The sequence below is a fragment of the Halichoerus grypus genome, chromosome 1, assembly GCF_964656455.1.
Source record: "Halichoerus grypus chromosome 1, mHalGry1.hap1.1, whole genome shotgun sequence".
Classification (NCBI taxonomy): domain Eukaryota; kingdom Metazoa; phylum Chordata; class Mammalia; order Carnivora; family Phocidae; genus Halichoerus; species Halichoerus grypus.
The window spans coordinates 167,098,268-167,116,669 of NC_135712.1; the positions used below are offsets into that span (position 1 = coordinate 167,098,268).

The 18,402-nt window shown below is 47.0% G+C and overlaps 1 protein-coding gene and 1 long non-coding RNA gene across 5 annotated transcripts in view; one reads left to right on the top strand and one right to left on the bottom strand.

Moving 5' to 3' along the window:
• Positions 1-16,677: 16,677 nt before the first annotated feature.
• The window catches only part of LOC118540635 (uncharacterized), a 28,601-nt gene continuing 26,876 nt past the window's right edge, over positions 16,678-18,402 (bottom strand). For 2 of the 3 annotated variants that reach the window (XR_004919751.2, XR_013449096.1), the window contains 2 exons: positions 17,216-17,747; positions 16,678-16,787 (listed from right to left, as the gene is read on the bottom strand). This is a non-coding gene — a long non-coding RNA (uncharacterized LOC118540635). The remainder of the gene's footprint in view (positions 16,788-17,215; positions 17,748-18,402) is intronic. The other variant, XR_013449097.1, reaches the window with a different exon arrangement.
• The window catches only part of RAD18 (RAD18 E3 ubiquitin protein ligase), a 104,823-nt gene continuing 103,766 nt past the window's right edge, over positions 17,346-18,402 (top strand). For both annotated transcript variants that reach the window (XM_036099893.2, XM_036099894.2), the window contains exon 1: positions 17,346-17,483. In XM_036099893.2, coding sequence (XP_035955786.1) covers positions 17,433-17,483 — 51 coding nt within the window. In that variant the 5' untranslated portion in view covers positions 17,346-17,432. The remainder of the gene's footprint in view (positions 17,484-18,402) is intronic.

Genomic DNA, 18,402 nt, shown 5'->3' on the forward strand with positions numbered 1-18,402 from the left:
CGAGCCCCACAACAGGCTCCCTGCTCAGCGGGAAGCCTGCTTCTCCCTCTCCCTCTCCCCCTGCTTGTGTTCCCTCTCTCGTTGTGTCTCTCTCTGTCAAATAAATAAATAAAATCCTTAAAAAAAGAAAGAAGAAGGTAACTGTGGGAAGGTGGAGCTGGAAACGTCAAAGAAGGGGAAATGGGAGAAGGAGCGGTCATCTGCAAGAGTGCCTTCAGAAGTTTCAGACAGGTCACCAGAGGCCACAGGATCCTGAGTTCCCTGTGAAGGCATATGCAACATTGTAGCATTTGTGTCTTCACACATGTGATACTGCCCCTTGGATTTTTTTTATTTTAAATCTGTGTGTGTGTGTGTTTGTGAAGTGTTTATTGATCACTTATTTCTGTCCCAGGCACTAGATTAAAGCCCTTTACATGCATTTTCTCATCAAATTCTCATAATGGTTATTGAAGGTAAGTACCCTTCTTAAATACCATTCTGCAGATGGGGAAACTGAGGCTCTAAGAGGTTAGGTGGCTCACCCAAGGCTAGGCTAGGAAGCGAAGGAGCCCAATCTGAACCCAGAGCCATGCTCTCTGCAAGTTTGTTGTACTGCCTGTCATTGAGCACGTCCATTACGTCAGCGTTGGTGGTAGCAGCCCACGATTAAGGGAGCCTGTGGCCTGCCGCAGTCCAAGAAGGCTCCGGGCCTTTCCCTTCTGATGAACTCTGTGGTGGATCTTCATGCAGGGGCTTCTGTGCAGAAGAGAATGAGGTCTTCTCCCAGCCTCAGGGAATCCATTATTCTCACCCTAAGCTCCCAGCATTCAGTGCTGGCCTCTTGCTAATTCCAGGGCCCAGTACTGGGAAACCTTCTGACAGGCTACATTTTCTATACATTCTATCACCTTTCACTTGCTCGTAGCAACCGTGCTCACTTGAGAGCCTCAGATCAGAGGCTTCTCATTCATTCAGGAGTGTAGGAAGCACCTTTGTGTGCACCGTGCCCTGAGTTAGCTTCTGGGGAAACAGGTGGATAAGACCCAGTTCCTACCCTCAAGCTGCTCACAGTTTAATTGCACAAAATGATCACTCCAGGATTCTGAAGTCACCTTTGACTCATTATGACAATGATTAATAGGACAGTGTCTTTGTGCCACCGAGGCACAAAGAGAAGGCACATTTTAAGTACTTGTCTGCTTTGCTAGCCACAAAGCAGTCCATTGCTAGACTGTCCACTTATGGACATATCTGTTTAGGACTCTTTGTTTGCAAGTGACAAACTATCCAATCCAAACAGCCTTTTAAAAAAGAATTTATTGGCTCACGTAACTGGAAACTCTAGGCTAGGACCGGCTTCAAATACAGGAGGACATGAGAATGTGAGTGTTGCTTCCAGGCTGGGGTTCTCTGCTTCCCTCTGGTTTGCTCTCCTCAGCTCCGCGTGCTAACTTCATGCTCACACAGGCTGTCTGGGATCTCTGCAGAAGCTCCCTTTGTCTGCACCTCCTCAGCGTCAATACAGTGCAGGTCTTAGGTTTGCTTCACACTGGCCAGAACTGAGCTTCAGGTTTGCTCCCGAAGCAGGCCCGAGGGATAGGATAGACCAATGGGCCCCAGCAGTCCATGGTTCCAAGGTTGGTGTCGACCCCACCCAAACCCTGTGTCAGGAAATAAGAGCTGCCCAAAGGAGATCCTAGGGATCTGTCCTCATCCTCTAGACCCATAAGAAGTGATAAATGGAGGTTGTTTTCAGGAACTACATTTTAGAGTGATTAGTTATGCAACAAGAGCTAACTGATACCCTAGAAAGATGTCCATGTAAATACACTAGAACTTTGCACTTACGCATGGACAACAGATTCACTTAATAATAAAGCTAATACTCATGGAGTACATACTCTATGCTCTTCCTAAGAACATGGTACAAAATACTTTGCACACTTCACATTGAACCCTTAAAACCACCTGCAGGAGTGAATTATGTTCGTATCCCTATTTTATATATGAGGAAATCGATGTGTAGGAGGTTTCAGTCCAGGATTCCATAACAGACCCTGTGCTGGGGCCCAAACCCATCCCCTCTGCCACCCTGCCTGCCAGACGAAATGTAGGCACCACCTACTGGTTCGGCCCTTTCAGGCCAGGCAGGATTATGTGGTCCCCCAAGTCCTGGATGTAGGGAGGCCTCATTGCCCCGACCACCACCATAAGATTAAAGTCTATGCCGGCTTCTCCTGAAACTCATGATAACTCTATTATTTATCAATTTCTTTTAAACTCTAATATTGAGGAGAAGTAAGTATTAGGGATTCTTTGCATTAGTGCCATATTTATTTTCTCATTTTTTTTTACTCCAACTCCCCAAAGAACATACAGATAGTGGATGAGATGTTCATTTTCCAGATGGGGAAGCTGAGCAACAGAGAGGAACCAGGACTTGCCCAAAGTCCCAGGATCACATTAAGGAAGAGAAGACACCTCTGGCTCTCCTGGCCCTGGGCCCATGTTCCCTGGGATCTAGCTACTCCCCCCAACACCCGCTCCTAGCACACCCTACCCCCACATTCTATATTGACTGGGTGATCTTGGTGAGCTTTTGGGCATGGGGGCAAGTGCAAAGGCCCTGAGTTCAGACAAACTTGAGCGTGGCTCCCAGCCGTGACTTGTATCAGCTGGTTGACCTTGGCAAGCGACAAACCTCCCAGAGCCACCGTTTCCTAAGGAATGTGGGGCTAATGAGAGGCTACTTCTCAGGGTGGAGTGAAGTCTGGAAAGTAAGAGCTATGTAACATGCCCAAGCCATCCAAGCACTCCACAATGCTACTGTATTAGTCCCTGGTCACTTCTACTCATTGCGGAGTTTTTGCTGCATCTGTCACTGTCTGAGAAAGGAAGAGTGGGTGGTAGAACCAAACGAGCTTTAAGGAGGTCTTGAACTAGGATCCTGCCATTTGCTGGCTACCAGATTTGGAGCAAGTCTATTCCCCTGGCTGAGCCTCAGTTTTCTCATCTATAAAATAATGGGGTTGAGGATATTGATCTTGACTATTTCTTCCAGATCTGAGGGCTCACTTGGTGCCTTGGCAGAAAGCTATAGAAAAACACATGGGAAATGGCAACCATCCCCTGCCATGCCCACCCTGCTATTTACAGGGAACATCCTATCACCCCTGTGGCTTCAGTGGCCACATTTGGTGTCATGTCACCCCATCTCCTGGCCCCAACTGATTGGGCCAAGAATGGCAGTTGAACCAAAGGCAGTTGATGGTGGGTTGGTTAGTAACCTTGGCCCTTGGTAAGCTGGGTCAATAAATGGCCTTTTTAAAGGAAGTTTGAGCTGCAAGTAAGAAAATGACGTGTTAGCAGGAAGAGGGGAAGATGAATGGCCACAATGATGAGGAGATTGGAGGCACGGAGGTGACCCTTATGGACCGTATGGAGGTTGAAGTCACGAGGGAGGAGACCCGGTGAACACGAGCAAGCCGATGGGTCTGGTGAGACAAATGGAGGCAACGGTGGCCTTTGAGAGCCAAGCCATCTGCTACCTGCCCCAAGCCTCTCCTTCACCAGAAGACCTTACACTCAACGCCTTTACTTGGTGTAACTTGAGTAGGTTTCTGTTTCTTGCAACCAGCAGGAAAGAGAGGAAAGAATGGTAATAGCCAACATGTTTGGAGTGCTTACTATGTTCCAGACATTCTCCTCAGCCCTTCCACATATAAATTAACCATTCATCCTCTCGACCACCCTATAAAGTAGGTTCTATCATTATTCCCAGTTTACTCACGAGGAAATAGCACAAAGAGGGTAAGTAACACCATCAGACGTGTGCTAGGAGGTCAGAGCTGGGGTCCCCGCTTGGACTGTCTCACGCGGCAGCTGGGTCTTTGCTACTCCCTCCCAGGCCAGAGCACCAGACAGGCCCCTGGGCATGACTCGGAACAGAGCACAGCATGTGACTAGGAGCTTCGCTGGTCTGGGTGCGTTTGACCCGTGATACCTCACCTGGGGGGGCCCTTGTGCTTGGCCCCGGGGCAGATGTGGTGGGGATGGGTGGTGTGCTGCCACTGGCTATCGCTCAGACAACCTCAGAAACAGAAGACAGGATGGATTCAAGGTTCTGCCAAGCCATCTTGTCTCAGGCTGCCGCCAGGGGCCACCTCCTGCCTCTGACAGGAAAGAACATCTCCTAGTGGACAATTCTCTAGAGAAAGAGGGCGTGTGGGTAGTGAAGGAAGCCTTCCTAAGACCCTCCCAACAGACACCTATACCCCCCACCCCTCCGCCAACGAGGCCTAGAAATGACCCCATTGCTGCCTCAGGGCACGCAGCCGCAGGGCCCCCCCCACCACGAGCGGCCATGTGAGGCCCTTTAGCAGTGGAGGCATGCGGAGAAGGACGAGGGAGTGGGGGGCACCAAAAAGAGACCACCTCTACTAGCAGCAATGGCGGCTGTCCTTCTGGCAGTGAGTGGGGATTGTGCCTGAATAAGGGGTGCTAGGAAGAGGCAGAGAGGAGAAGAAACTTCCCAGCCTCTTGGGCTACCTCAGGAAGTCCAGCCTGGGATTCGAGGAGCAAGTAATGAGAGAGGGACGTCTTACAGAACCAGCACCGGGCAGATCACATCCTGCTCACCTGCAGCCTCCCCAGCGTCCCCAGAGGGCCTGGAATCTCCGCTCCAAATCCCATGAGGCCCCATGGCACCGGCCCCTGCCCATCCCAAAATTAGGATTCAGGCAGGACTGGATCCAGGTGTTCCAACAATGTCAACAAGCTTCCATCTCTCTACCTCGCCTCCTCCCCATCCTTGTCACTCTCCACCCGAGCTCTCCTCTCCTTGGGCCCTGCTGAGGGCCACATACTTCAGGGCCTTTGTCCTCACTTAGCCCTCTGTCTGCAGCGCTCCCTCCCAGCCTCTTCTCCCTGCGGCCCCTCTTCCCTATGCTTTCTGTTCAGATGCCATGCCTCAGCGGGGCCTCCTCTGACCACCTTGTTAGAGCTGCCCCTCCCCCAGTCACCATCAGGCTAATTTGTTTTATTTTCCTCATTGCACCTATCATCACTGCAATTTATTTTATTTGTTTACCTATGTATTGTCGCTCTCCCCCAAACTAGAATGTTTGCAATGTTCGAAAGTCTGGGGTTTTGTCTATTTGTCCACACTATCTCCTGACGGCGGTGTGGTGCCTAGCACCTAGTAAGTGCTCAGTGAATATTTATTTATGCACAAAATGAATATTCATGCACAACTGGAGGCAAATGCCATTTCTGAGAGAGGAGCCTGTGGTAACTAAACAAAATCACGTCTTTGGCTGTCATTCACTCATTTAACAGATTGTTCTTGGGCACCTACTGCGTGCCAGGCACTGAGCTGGGTGCTGGGGATATAGCTGTAAATGAAGCAGACCAAGATCCCTTTGGAGTTCATGGTCAAGTGCTGGAGATCAAACAATGACAACAAGGAAACGGGAAACACCAAGGGTATGGGGAGGGAGGATGTTGGGGGCTGCTTTAGACTGGGAGGTTGGGACAGCCCCTCCGAGGAGAAGAAGTTCAAACTGGAACAGAAGCCTGAGAAGGAGCTCACCATGTGCAGGGGTGAAGCTGAGGTTGGAGCGGGGACCAGATGGGCGAACATCATGGACAAATCCCCTGAGGTGAGAAAGAGCCTGGCACATGAGAATGGAGAAAGCCAGTGGGGGGCTGCGGGGGTGAGAGATGAGAAAACGGGCTGGCAGGGAGGAGGGCATATACAGAGTCCCTTTGAGAATTTTGTTCCGAGAAACCTTTGGAAGGTTTTAATAGGGGCATTATTTGATCTTATTTGTTGCTGTTAAAAAATGATGTCTGGCTTCTAGATCACAGCTACTTTTTAACAATGGAGGTTGGGTGATGATTGGAGATTCAAGGATTGCATGGGCCCGGGTCATAATGAACCTGCTTCTCTTCACCTGAGGTCTGATGTAGAGGAGGAGGAGGGGCAATTGTTGTTGTTGTTGTTATTTATGGGCTGTGAGCACCACCACCCAATTTTGTTTCTGGACTTCCAGCTTTGCTCCCTTTCTCCATCCACATACCACCCATCAAACCTCTTAAGGCATTTATTTGAATTCTTCCCAATATGGAGATCAACAGCTCAGGCATGGAACAGACCTGCAGACCTTCTTTATAGGCAACTTACAGAGGCCTGTCATGTATGGAACAAGATTTTCCTTCTTCCTGTGCCCATTCTTTTAACTGAACCTACACCAGTGCTCCTAGGTCTTTGATGCCCTGATAAATAGCTCGGCTCTTTCTGCTTTATGTCATGATGTTGAGAAATGCATTAAGTTAGGACTCAAAAACCCAACTCAGCTAGCGTAAATGGAAAGGAATAACTTTTGCCCCTCATCTGAATGAAAAGAAAATTAGGATTCAGGCAGGACTGGATCCAGGTGTTCCAACAATGTCAACAAGCTTCCATCTCTCTACCTCTCAGCTTTGCTCTCCTTCAGGCTGACTCTTTCCAAGTGAGACAAGGATGGCCCAAAGCAATTCCAGTGTACATGTTAGCCCTCAGCTACAGCCGCAGAAAATGAATGTACCGTCTTTCCCAATAGAGGGGCGAGAGTCCCAGAATTTTCTCTGATTGGTCGGGCTTGAGTCACAAGCTTCCCATGAACCAATCCCCGAGTTGAGGGCGGACCTTACTGTCATTGACCGGGTCTCGTCATTTGGCCATTTTTGAACTAGTGGTTGCTGTCATGAGCCTTGCCTGACCACCTGGTTGAGAATAGGGTAAGAGTGGTTCTCCGAAAGGAAGAGATGGATTCTATTATCAGAAAAATGATGCTGGGCAACCAAACCCCAGGAAGCAATCGTGGTCCCCATTGTCCAGGGGATGCTCTTGAGAAATGCATTCAGAACATGACCTTGGCCCTTCTTGCCATCCTTCCACAGGTCCACAGACTCCTGTCAATGGCAGGATGACACACTCTCTCTAGGAAAATGCTTTGTCTTTCTGCAGCGCCCATTGCCAAAGAAGGGTACAGTGGATATGAATAGGACTCATGGATATGAATGAGGACTGCCTGGGTTTAAATCCTGGCCTCCTCTCCTTACCAGCTGAGAAACCTCAGAAAAGTTCTTTACTAGCTCTGTCCTTCAGTCTCCTCAGCCTAAAAGTGGAGATAGTGACAGTACTTGCCTTTTAGGCTTGTTGAGAGAAGTAAGTTAGTACATGTAGAAGGCGTGGGATAGTGCTGAGCACAGAGAAAATCCTCAAGAGAAGTAGCTGCTCTGCTCCAATCCTATCATTACGATCTTGCTTTTTGGACAGTCTTAATTCCAGTGCCCTAGTCTCAAGGCCACAGTCATCATTTTCCCCAGCAGAACCGGGGCCTTCATGTAAATCAGACCAGCTGACTGCCTGCTTCCAACCCAGGGCTCCACAGGGGAACAGGGAGACCTAAATATGTTCACATTGAACACCTACTATGTGCCAGATCCCATTCTAAGCAATTTATATAGACTCTCTCATTCTTTTCCAACAGAAAAGCTATAAGGTGTGAACTCTGCTTAGCCCTATGAGGTTCAGCAAGGTAAAAGAACTTGTCCAAGATCATATAGTTGCTAAGTGTGTAAACCCGAATGCTTGTGGAAGAGGTCAACAGCTCCCACCCTCAGGCCCTGGCGTCCATATTAATGTCTTTGTTTCCAGCATGCCCAGCCAAGGCCTCCATTCCAGTGACATCAAACATAGAGACACCCATATTAGCACAGACCCCCTCCCCACCAATATTAGCACAGACCCCCTCCCCACCAAGACAGAGGCTCCTGGTGACACCCGGTCCCAGCCCCTAGATAGGTAAGTTCCTGCGGGAGGGCCCAGGTACGGGTGCATTTGACTCTTTATCCCCTGTAGGTCCAGCTCAGCATCCTTTAGTAAGTTGGTGCTCACTAAAGGTGGATTAGATGCAAGGATGATGAAGTAAATGAATAAAGAACGAATGGGGTGATAACTCCTCTGCATTTCTAACTCAAAGCTTGGGTGCACATCAAGCTTAGTACTCTACTGTCCCCATGTGGCCATTTGTAAAATGGCAGGAAGGATCAATGGTCTCCAATTTTTAGTGTGAAAAATTTCAAACATGCAGAAGAATATAGGGAATAATATAATTAACCCATTATGTCGATCTGATTTAACAATTATTTGAATTTTTCTGAATTTGCTTCATCTTTTTAAAATGTCAGATAAATCACTGACATATGACACTACTGTGAAATATATCAGCATGTATCTCTAAAAATGACATTTTTCTACATAATGACAATCCCATTGTTAACCTAATAAAATTAATAATAACTTCTCAATATAATGTAATACCTAATTCAAATTCAAAATTCATTGATTGTTCGCAAAAATCTCTTTGAAAGATTAGTTTGTTCAAATCAGGGTCCAAACAAGGGTATAACAGGGTGATGGCTATAAGTCTTTTTTTTTCTTTCTTTTTTCTTTTATTTAAATTTAATTTTATTATGTTACATTAATCACCATACATTACATCATCAGTTTTTGATGTAGTGTTCCATGATTCATTGTTTGCGTATAACACCCAGTGCTCCATTCAATATGTGCCCTCTTTAATACCCATCATTAGGCTAACCCATCCCCCCACCCCCTCCCCTCTAGAACCCTCAGTTTGTTTCTCAGAGTCCATAGTCTCTCATGGTTCTTCTCCCCCTCTGATTTTCCTCCCTTCATTTTTCCCTTCCTACTATCTTCTTCTTCTTCTTTTTTTTTTTTTAACATATAATGTATTATTTGTTTCAGAGGTACAGGTCTGTGATTCAGCAATCTTACACAATTCACAGCTCTCACCATAGCAATACCTTCCCCAATGTCCATCACCCAGTCACCCCATCCCTCCCACCCCCCACCACTCTAGCAACCCTCGGTTTGTTTCCCGAGATTAAGACTTCCTCATATCAGTGAGGTCATATGATACATGTCTTTCTCTGATTGACCTAGTTTGCTTAGCATAATACCCTCTAGTTCCATCCACGTCGTTGCAAATGGCAAGATTTCGTTTTTTGATGGCTGCATAATATTCCATTGTGTGTGTGTGTGTGTGTGTGTGTGTGTGTGTGTGTGTATGTGTATATATATATATATATATATATATATATACCACATCTTCTTTATCCATTCATCTGTTGATGGACACCTTGGCTCTTTCCATAGTTTGGCTATTGTGGACATTGCTGCTATAAACATCGGGGTGCACATACCCCTTTGGATCACTACATTTGTATCTTTGGGGTAAATACCCAGCAGTGCAATTGCTGGGTTGTACAGTAGCTCTATTTTCAACTTTTTGAGGAACCTCCATACTGTTTTCCAGAGTGGCTGCACCAGCTTGCATTCCCACCAACAGTGTAAGAGTGTTCCCCTTTCTCTGCATCCTTGCCAACATCTGTCGTTTCCTGACTTGTTAATTTTAGCCATTCTGACTGGTGTGAGGTGGTATCTCATTGAGGTTTTGATTTGGATTTCCCTGATGCCGAGCGATGTTGAGCACTTTTTCATGTGTCTGTTGGCCATTTGGATGTCTTCTTTGGAAAAATGTCTGTTCATGTCTTCTGCCCATTTCTTGATTGGATTATTTGTTCTTCGGGTGTTGAGTTTGATAAGTTCTTTATAGATTTTATTCTAGAACAGTGACTTCTGCTAATGACCTGTTGAATTACTCTGATTCGTTTTCTTATAGAATGCCCCATGGTCTGGATTTGTCTGGTTGTTATCTCAATTCCCTGGTTGCTGTCCTCCATGTATGTGTTATAGACTAGAAGTTGGGTCCAAATGTTTGATTGGATTCAGGCTCACCATTTTTGGGAGGAATGCTCCCTAGATGATGTGTGCTTCATGTTGTATCACATCTAGAAGTGTTTGCCATGTGGTACCCACTTCTTCTTCTTCTTCTTTTTTTTTTTTTTTTTTTAAGATTTTATTTATTTATTTGACAGAGAGAGACACAGTGAGAGAGGGAACACAAGCAGGGGGAGTGGCAGAGGGAGAAGCAGGCTTCCTGCAGAGCAGGAAGCCCGACATGGGGCTCGATCCCAGGACCCTGGGACCATGACCTGAGCCGAAGGCAGATGCTTAACGACTGAGCCCCTGTGGTACCCACTTCTACAGATGGTAAGATTGACCAGTAGGTTCAGGTGGATTCACCCTCATCCCTCCATTGAAAAGCTGAGTTTTCCCTATCAACAGCAAGTAAATTGTGGTCTGATCATTTGGAACCTGATAAATATCCAGTTCTATTAGTTTTTGACATCTTCCTTATTTGGGGGCACAATAAGATGCGTCAGGCTCATCTTGCACCTCTTTTGCCCCCAGACCTCAAATCAGCCATGTCTCCAAGGAGCCCAGATTCCTTTCCATGGAAACAGTATTTGGAAACCACAGTTTGTGCACTAGCACTCAGTGGAGCTGAGACTGGAACACAGGCAGCCTGACTTCAGAGCTAGGGCTCTTAACCTCCATGTCCTCTGGTTAATAATGTGTATTAGTGACAATGACAGTAATAATTGAGACTGTTACTCCTATTTCCAGAGCCACTGTCAGATGCCCTGCCAGGTGCTTCCCAACATCCAAAAAACGTAATCATTATGGCAACCCTCAGAGGTAGGCATTCTTATTCTTACCTTACAGAAAAGGAAACTGAGACTCTGAAAGATAAGTGGCTTATGCAAGTTCACATGGTAAGTGGAAGGGCGTGGATGCAAATTGGGGTCTGTGTGACTCTCAGTCCTGTCCCTGAGACGCTAAAGACCATAATGGTTTGTGAGAATTCTGGCTTTGGTGGGGACACCTGGGTGGCTGAGTTGGTTAAGCATCTGCCTTCAGCTCAGGTCATGATCCCAGGGTCCTGGGGTCAAGTTCCGCATTGGGCTCCTTGCTCGGCAGGGAGTCTCCTTCTCCCTTTACTTGCTGCTCCCCCTGCTTGTGCTCTCTCCCTCTTTCCCTCTGACAAATAGATAAATAAATAAAATCTTTGCAAAAAATTCTGTCTTTGGGATTTCCACCCTGCCTTTCATTGGTTCCTTGCTTTGCTCCCTGTGTCCCAATGCTCATTTGGCATCTTTCCAGGGGATCCCTCCCGTGAGTGCTTGTGGGGGCCCCTTCCGCATTTACAGCTGAGCGAGGGCATGGATGGTCCTGGACTTAAGTCATTGCCATAGAGTGTCTTTGAGGTGCAACCTGCTTTAGCACCCCCAGAGGAACATTCAACTCTCCCAGGGGGCTCTGGGAATCTAGCCTTTAAGAACCAAAAAATTGGGGGTGCCTGGGTGGCTCAGTCGTTAAGCGTCTGCCTTCGGCTCAGGTCATGATCCCAGGGTCCTGGGATCGAGCCCCGCATCGGGCTCCCTGCTCCGTGGGAAGCCTGCTTCTCCCTCTCCCACTCCCCCTGCTTGTGTGTTCCCTCTCTCACTGTGTCTCTCTCTGTCAAATAAATAAATAAAAAATCTTAAAAAAAAAAAAAAGAACCAAAAAATTGGAGCTTGAATGGGGGACATGTATCCAGATATTAGGACAGATGGTGGAGGCACAGGACTCAGCTACACATCCTTCAATTTGTTCCTGATAGCTGGTGCCTCCTTGTAAGGAAGAATGGCTGGAAGCCTGCAGAGAGAAGAGTTGAGTACGAGTTGTTCCTCACAAGAAGGGCTGTCATGCCCCTGGGACACATAAAGTCTGCCACTAGATCGGAAGCAGAGTGGAGGTAAGTTTTTGGATCAGAGAGCAGGAGAAGACTGCAATGGGGAAGATGAGGGACCAATAAGACCAGGGCTCCCACAGTTCTGTGTCCGGGGGCTCCAAAGGCAGGCTCCAGGCAGGCAGAAGATTCCTGTGGAGGGCCACTGTGATTTTTGCTCACTGTAGCAGTTAGCCATTGTGGCTGTGTAACAAACCACTCCCAAACTTAGTGGCTTAGGATAATCAACATTTATTATTACCATGAGCCTGTGGGTACGTTGAGCAGTTTTCCGGTCAGGGCTGGCCGAGCTGATCTCTGGGACGGCAGGGGGTTTGGCTGGGGCTGGATAGTCTAGGATGGCCTCCCATGTCTTGTAGGTAGCTTTGTGTCAGCTGGGGTGACAAAGATGACTTGGCCACCTATCTCATTGTCCAAGGAACTCTGAGCATTTGTTTGGGTGGTGGTGGTAAGGTTTCCAAGAGCAGCAAGAGAAAGGGCAAGCTCTCGTGCAAAGGCACTTTTCAAGCTTCTGCTTGCTTCGCCTTTGTTAATGTCGTTGGTCAAAACAAGTCACATGACCACGCCCAGGTTCAAGGCGTGGAAAACAGATTTCTGTCTTGAACGAAGGAGTCATATCATAAAGAGGCGTGGATACAGGAAGGGGAAGAATTTACAACCATCTTTGCAATCTGCCTGTTTACAAGCAGCCATTCCCTCTTTTATTGTATACAGCACCCCAGTGTTCATTTGGGGTATCCACCCCTACCCCCAAACTCAGACCTAGACCATCTGAGGCACAATGATTGGGCGAAGGAGGGGCGTGTGACCCGATTCTGGCCAATGAGATTCAACCCGGTACTTTAGCTGGAGACTATTGGGAATGAGGGCTTTTCTTCCTGCTTAGGCAGCTGCGCTAGCAGGATACAGTCTCGGAGCTTCTGGAAGCCGTGTTTGCCGCCACACCCGAAGAGGCTGCTTGTTCAGCCTACACTTAAGAAAGCAGATATAAGGCATTAAGAAAGAGAGACTGAGAGGAAAGGAAAGAGACTAATCTGAAAACACTTGGATCAGGCCACACCTGAATACCTACCTACTCCTGGATTTTCCAGTTACATAAACTAATACATCCCCTTTTTTGATGAGGCCATTTTGAGTTGGCTTTCTAACTCAACACTTGTAACCAAAAGAATCCTGAGTAATACAGCTCCCTCCCTTAAAAGTTCTTCCTCTCTGATCGGGATCGAGTCCTGAATCGGGCTCCCTGCTCAGCAGAGAGTCTGCTTCTCCCTTTCCCTGTCCCTGCTGCTCCCCGTGCCTGTGCTCGCTCGCTCTCTGTCAGATAAATAAATAAAAAATCTTAAAAAAAATAAAATGTAAGTCAAATCATGTTATCCCCCCCCCCCACCAAACCCCCCCAGGGCTTCCCTCCGTGCCCACAGCCGCATACTAACAATGGCAGCTGATACTTACACAGCTCTCGTTAGTTCCCAGGCACTGGGCCAGGCACCTTCCTTACAAAAACTCATGGAATTCTCACGACGTGACTATGAGGCAAATACTATTATCATCCCCATTTTACAGATAAGAAAACTGAGGTGCAGGGAGGTTCAATAACTTGCCTGAGTTAACATGGATTAAAATCCAAACTTTTTATCAAGGCCCAGAGCCTTCCACCCCCAGGTCTCTGCATGGCTGCCCCTGTCTTATTTAGTTGGGTCCTGACACCAATGTCACCCTCTGAGAGGACTTCCCACATCAGCCAGTTTATAATGCTCCCCACTCTTTATGACATCATCATTTTTTGCTTCCGTATCACTTAAGCATTTTATTAAGTTCTCTATTCACTTTCTTACATTCTTGCTTGTTTCTGTCTGGGCCCCATCCTCCCCGCAGGGCGTCAGTTCCTTGAGAGCAGGGACCACGGCTCTCTTGTTCACTTCCACCTTCCAGCACAGAAGGTGATTCCACACCCTTCCACAAGAAGGGTTGCTTTAGCACCCCCTAGCGGCTCAATAGGGGAGGGGAAGAAGGGCGGGAAGAAAGGAGGGTTAGGTCCCAAGCTCCTTCATTCCTCCCTCCCAGGACCAGAGCAAGGATGGGTCCTCAGGGAGAGAGAATGGAGAACAGAGAGGAATGTGATGAAGAGAGACACTGCAAAGGAACTCGGGGCCCTGGGAGGCCTCGGGGTGCAGCCTGGCTGCCCCCCACAATCCCCTGGGAGGATGTTTCCCTGATTAGGGTTGTCCGATTTGGCAAATAAAACTGTAAGATTCTCAGTTAAGTTTGAATTTCAGATAAACAGTGAATCTTTTTTTGTTTGAAGATTTTATTTTATTTTTTTAAAGTAATCTCTATGCCCAACGTGGGGCTCTAACTCATAACCCTGAGATCAGGAGTCGCATGCTCTACTGACTGAGCCAGCCAGTCACCCCTGTGAATCTCTTTTTAAGTGTAAATATGTCATGTACAATATTTGGGATATATTTATATTAAAAAATTGTTTGCTGTTCTTTTTTTTTTTTAAGATTTACTTATTTATTTGAGAGAGAGAGCACAGGAGGGGGGAGGATAAGAGGGAGGAACAATCTCCCCGCCCAGCAGGGAGTCCAACGTGGGACTCAATACCGGGACTCCAGGATCACGACCTGAGCCGAAGGCAGTCGCCTAACCAACTGAGCCACCCAGGCGCCCCGAAAAAATTGTTTGCTGTTTATCTGAAATTGAAATTTACAGGGCATCCTGTATTTTCTCTGGTGGCCCTACCCCAGATCGTCACTTTGTGCTAAGTGCAAAGGGAGATTCTTCTGAGCATTAGCCTGCTTTTTAAATATGGAACATTTTGTTTTCACTCCTGAATAAGGAAGTAGTCTCTTTATTGATCTAACAGAAGGAGAATGTCTGCGAAAACAGCAGCTTGTTAGAGCAGATTAGCTCCAAGGGGTCGGGTAAATACCATGGGGAGGGCAAGGCAAATGCCTTGTCCTGAAGTCCGAGCTGCTTTCAGAAGCTGCTTGTGCTGTTGCTTGGACTTTCCTTTCCGGGCCCAGAGTTGGGCTTGAGTAGGCACTGTCGAAGAGGGCAGGAAGTGTGTATCGTTCAGCCTGCGAGGAAGAGATTCGCGGGAATGTGGGCTGATTCCGGTGATTCACTTCCTCAGTCGCACTGAGCAGCTGGTGGCAGGAACTCAGAGATGAATGGCACTGGGCGCTGCCCCGGAGGCTCTCCAGAGATGGAGAGATGGATCTGGAGCCCAGGACCAACAAGTGATGCCTGTCCCAAATCTGTCTTCATGGTTGAATCAATGGGAAGAATGCATTTCTTTCTCTCTCTTTCTCCTTCCTTACTCTTTTTCTCTTTTCTCTCTCTTTTCTCTCACCTTCTCAGCCTTTTGTCATCTTCAACCTACAAGTACTATATAAAGGGGAGATCACTAGTGCAGTCAGCTCTGGGACCTGCTCTTAGTCTCTCCAAGCCTGTGTCCCCCGCCCCATTATCCACTTCCGGCAACGCCTCTTGGAGTTCATTTGCATGCCCTTTTCTGATTGGTTGATACAAACCCTTTGCAGCCCCCTGACCCTCCACTCCTCTCGGCCACTCCCCACCGTCCTGTTGGAGGCCCACAAAGTGAGGCACCCTGGGAGTCTCAGGCCTCTGACCTGTGGCCTTGTCTGCTCAGTTACTCCGCCGTAAAGTGTCAGCGGATGATCTTTTATGGGGGATTAAAAGACCCAGATCCAAGGCTGGACTTTGCCACTGACAAGCTGTGTGATCTTGAATGAGTCCCTTTACCTCTCTGAGACTCAGTTGCCTCATCTATAAAATGGGAATAATTCTCCTGATGATATATTTTTTTTTATGAGACTATTCTGTAATGGTTAATATGGACTCTTAAGCCAGACTGCCTGAGTTCAAATCCTTCCTCTTCCACTTACCAGCAGAATGCCCTAAGAAAGTTATCTTTTTAGTCCCCTTTCCTCATTTGGTTGGAGTGAGTCTGAAATAAGTCAAATTGTATAAAAACACCTGGAACAGTGCTTTGCATGCAAGTGCCTAATGAATGTCAGCTATTATTGTAATGGGTATTAAAGTCCTTTGTCCAAATGCTGTTAATATTATTGCCCAATGAATATTTGGGCACAGGCTGGGAAAAATCAGTTGAATACAGCTCTGGCTTGGAGGCCAGAGTTTCTTATGAAGACAGCCGAAAAAAGCAAAGCCTTAACCTCTCTGAGCCTCAGTGTCTTTGTCTGTATGATGACGACAACAACTTCACCTCTGCCTACTTCGTAGGGTAGCTCAAGTGCTTGGACAAGGGTAAGCACTTAAAAAAAGTATTAGTTGAATGAATGAATGCATGGACTATGTTGGGCAGCAGTGGCAAGCAGCAGGGGTCTGCCCTGAGCAACGTAACTGCTGACCAGCTGGTCTTGAGACCTGGTGCCATAGAGACCCACATCAAGCCGTGGGTGAGTACTGAGTCAAATGGGCAGACTGGGTGGTGTGCTGGTCAGCTTCACATTTGGATAACAGGCATTCTTTTTTTTTTTTTTGATAACAGGCATTTTTATACTTGCCTGGTGAGAGTATAAATGTATAAATGTATTAGTATAAATCAGCGTCTTTGGAAAATCATATAGTGCTATCATAATTTTAAAAGAGGAAACAAATTCACAAATTGACCTAGTAATTCCATTTATAGGAAATCATCCCCCAGATATCTTGGCCCAAGTGCACCAAGATTTATATAGGTAGTGTGTTCATTGCAACTCTTTGCAATAGTGAAAAACTGGAAATAACCCAAATGCTCCACAGTATGGTAGGCAAATAAATTGTGGTACATCTATGTTATGGACTATGTGGCTATTAAAAAGAATGAGGTAAATATGTACATTATTAATACGGAGAGGTCTTAAGATGTATGGTTAAATAAACAAACAGAAAACTCAAGTTGACAAAGCTATGCATTTAATATAATAATATTTGTGGGGGAAAAAGCCGTATCTGTATATCTGCATTGGACATCTGAAAGGCTACATGCCAGAGTTAAGGTGGTTATCCCTGCAGAAAAAAAACAACAACAACTTTAAATTAAAATTTTATTTTGAGAAAAGAAAGCACTCCTGTTTAAAGTCCAGAGGCCCTTATTTGTAGTCTGGGCAATGACACTCTATGACTCAAGGAAACTCTATTCACTTTTTTTGAGCGGAAGCTTCCTCTTGTGTAGACTAACAATGGTAACATTTATCTCTTAGTGTTGTGATGGGTGAGATGAAATAATAGATATGAAAACCCCTACTCAGAGCAGGGACAGATCCGTATAGCAATCACGGAGGGCAACGTGAGGAGGAGGCATGAGGCTAGACCTTGAACGGTTTGTCAAGGTCTGGATTTAGTTTGATTCCTGACTGTCTTTTCCTAACAGTCAACAGGCATTTATTTAACAAGGGTCTGCTACAAAACTTGATGTGGGCTTTTTAGCCACTTACCTGCCTTGAGAAGCAAAGGGGAAGCTTGGCGCGTGCGCAGTGAGAGCGTCTTTGCCGCGCTCTGCCCTTGTACTACAACTCCCAGCAGGCTCCGCACACGCCTCAGGCGCGTCGCTGACTGGTGACGTAACGCCGTAGCGCGGGGAATTTCGAGTAGCGGTGAAGCGCTGGAGGACAGTGGGTGCTGGAACCCCCACCGGCCTACCTAGGAGAGACCATGGACTCCCTAGTCGAGCCTCGGTGGCCTCCAGGCCTGGCAGTCATGAAGGTGAGTGCTCTGGGGAGGTGGGAGTACCCGGGTGTCCGCGGGAGGCCAGTCCCGCTGTGAGAAGGAGAAAAGAGGAGGCGCGAGGTGCGAGCTGGGCCAGGGTACCCGGCTCTGCTCTGCCACTTAGCGACTTGGTAGATTTGGGCCTCAGTTTCCTCCTGCCGAGAAGTGACGGGGTCAGGCCTCGGTCCCTCGTGGTGAGCTTAGGTTGGCCGTCTTATGGAACCGGTTATTAAGCGGTTCAGCCACAGCAATAACAATGACCTCGAGAAAAATAGTCACTCTAAACAGTGAAAACGACAGTGACAACTAACCCTTTCTGAGGGCCTACTGCTTGTCAAGCATATGTAAACTCTTGCGGCACATTATTTGAGAATTTCCCATTTCCTTTACATTCTTTCATTTCTTGTAACTACCTAGTGCTGGTTGGCTTCTCCTGACGTGTCCTAACTCCTAACAGTTTGTATCTCTTTTAAACAAGGAGATCAGGGCTCAGGCTCAGCACTAGCCTTTCATTTCATTATATTATTTCACTTAAATAACATGGTTGTTCTTGGCAAGGCATTCCAGTTCCATTTACAGTAGCAGTGAGCCCTGTGTGCTTGATCAAGAAGAGCAAACACATTTTGCTGTGCTAGCTAAGAATCAGTTACTTTGTTTTTCTTCTTGATCTGTAATTATGTATTTCTGTTTGTGACTGTGTGCAAGATCACTTTCTAGTTCTACTCCTCAGTGTGGTAAATATGGGGATTATGGTATCTGTCCCCGCTGACTCATAAGACTGACTTTGAGGATTAAGTGAAGGGACTTGGGGGAGGTTAAAGTAAGTATAAGGCCTTTCTTCTTGCCATCACCAGTGTCATCTACGGTGCTTGGGGACTTGAGATAGCCCCATCGTGAAAAGCTGACATTGGGGAAG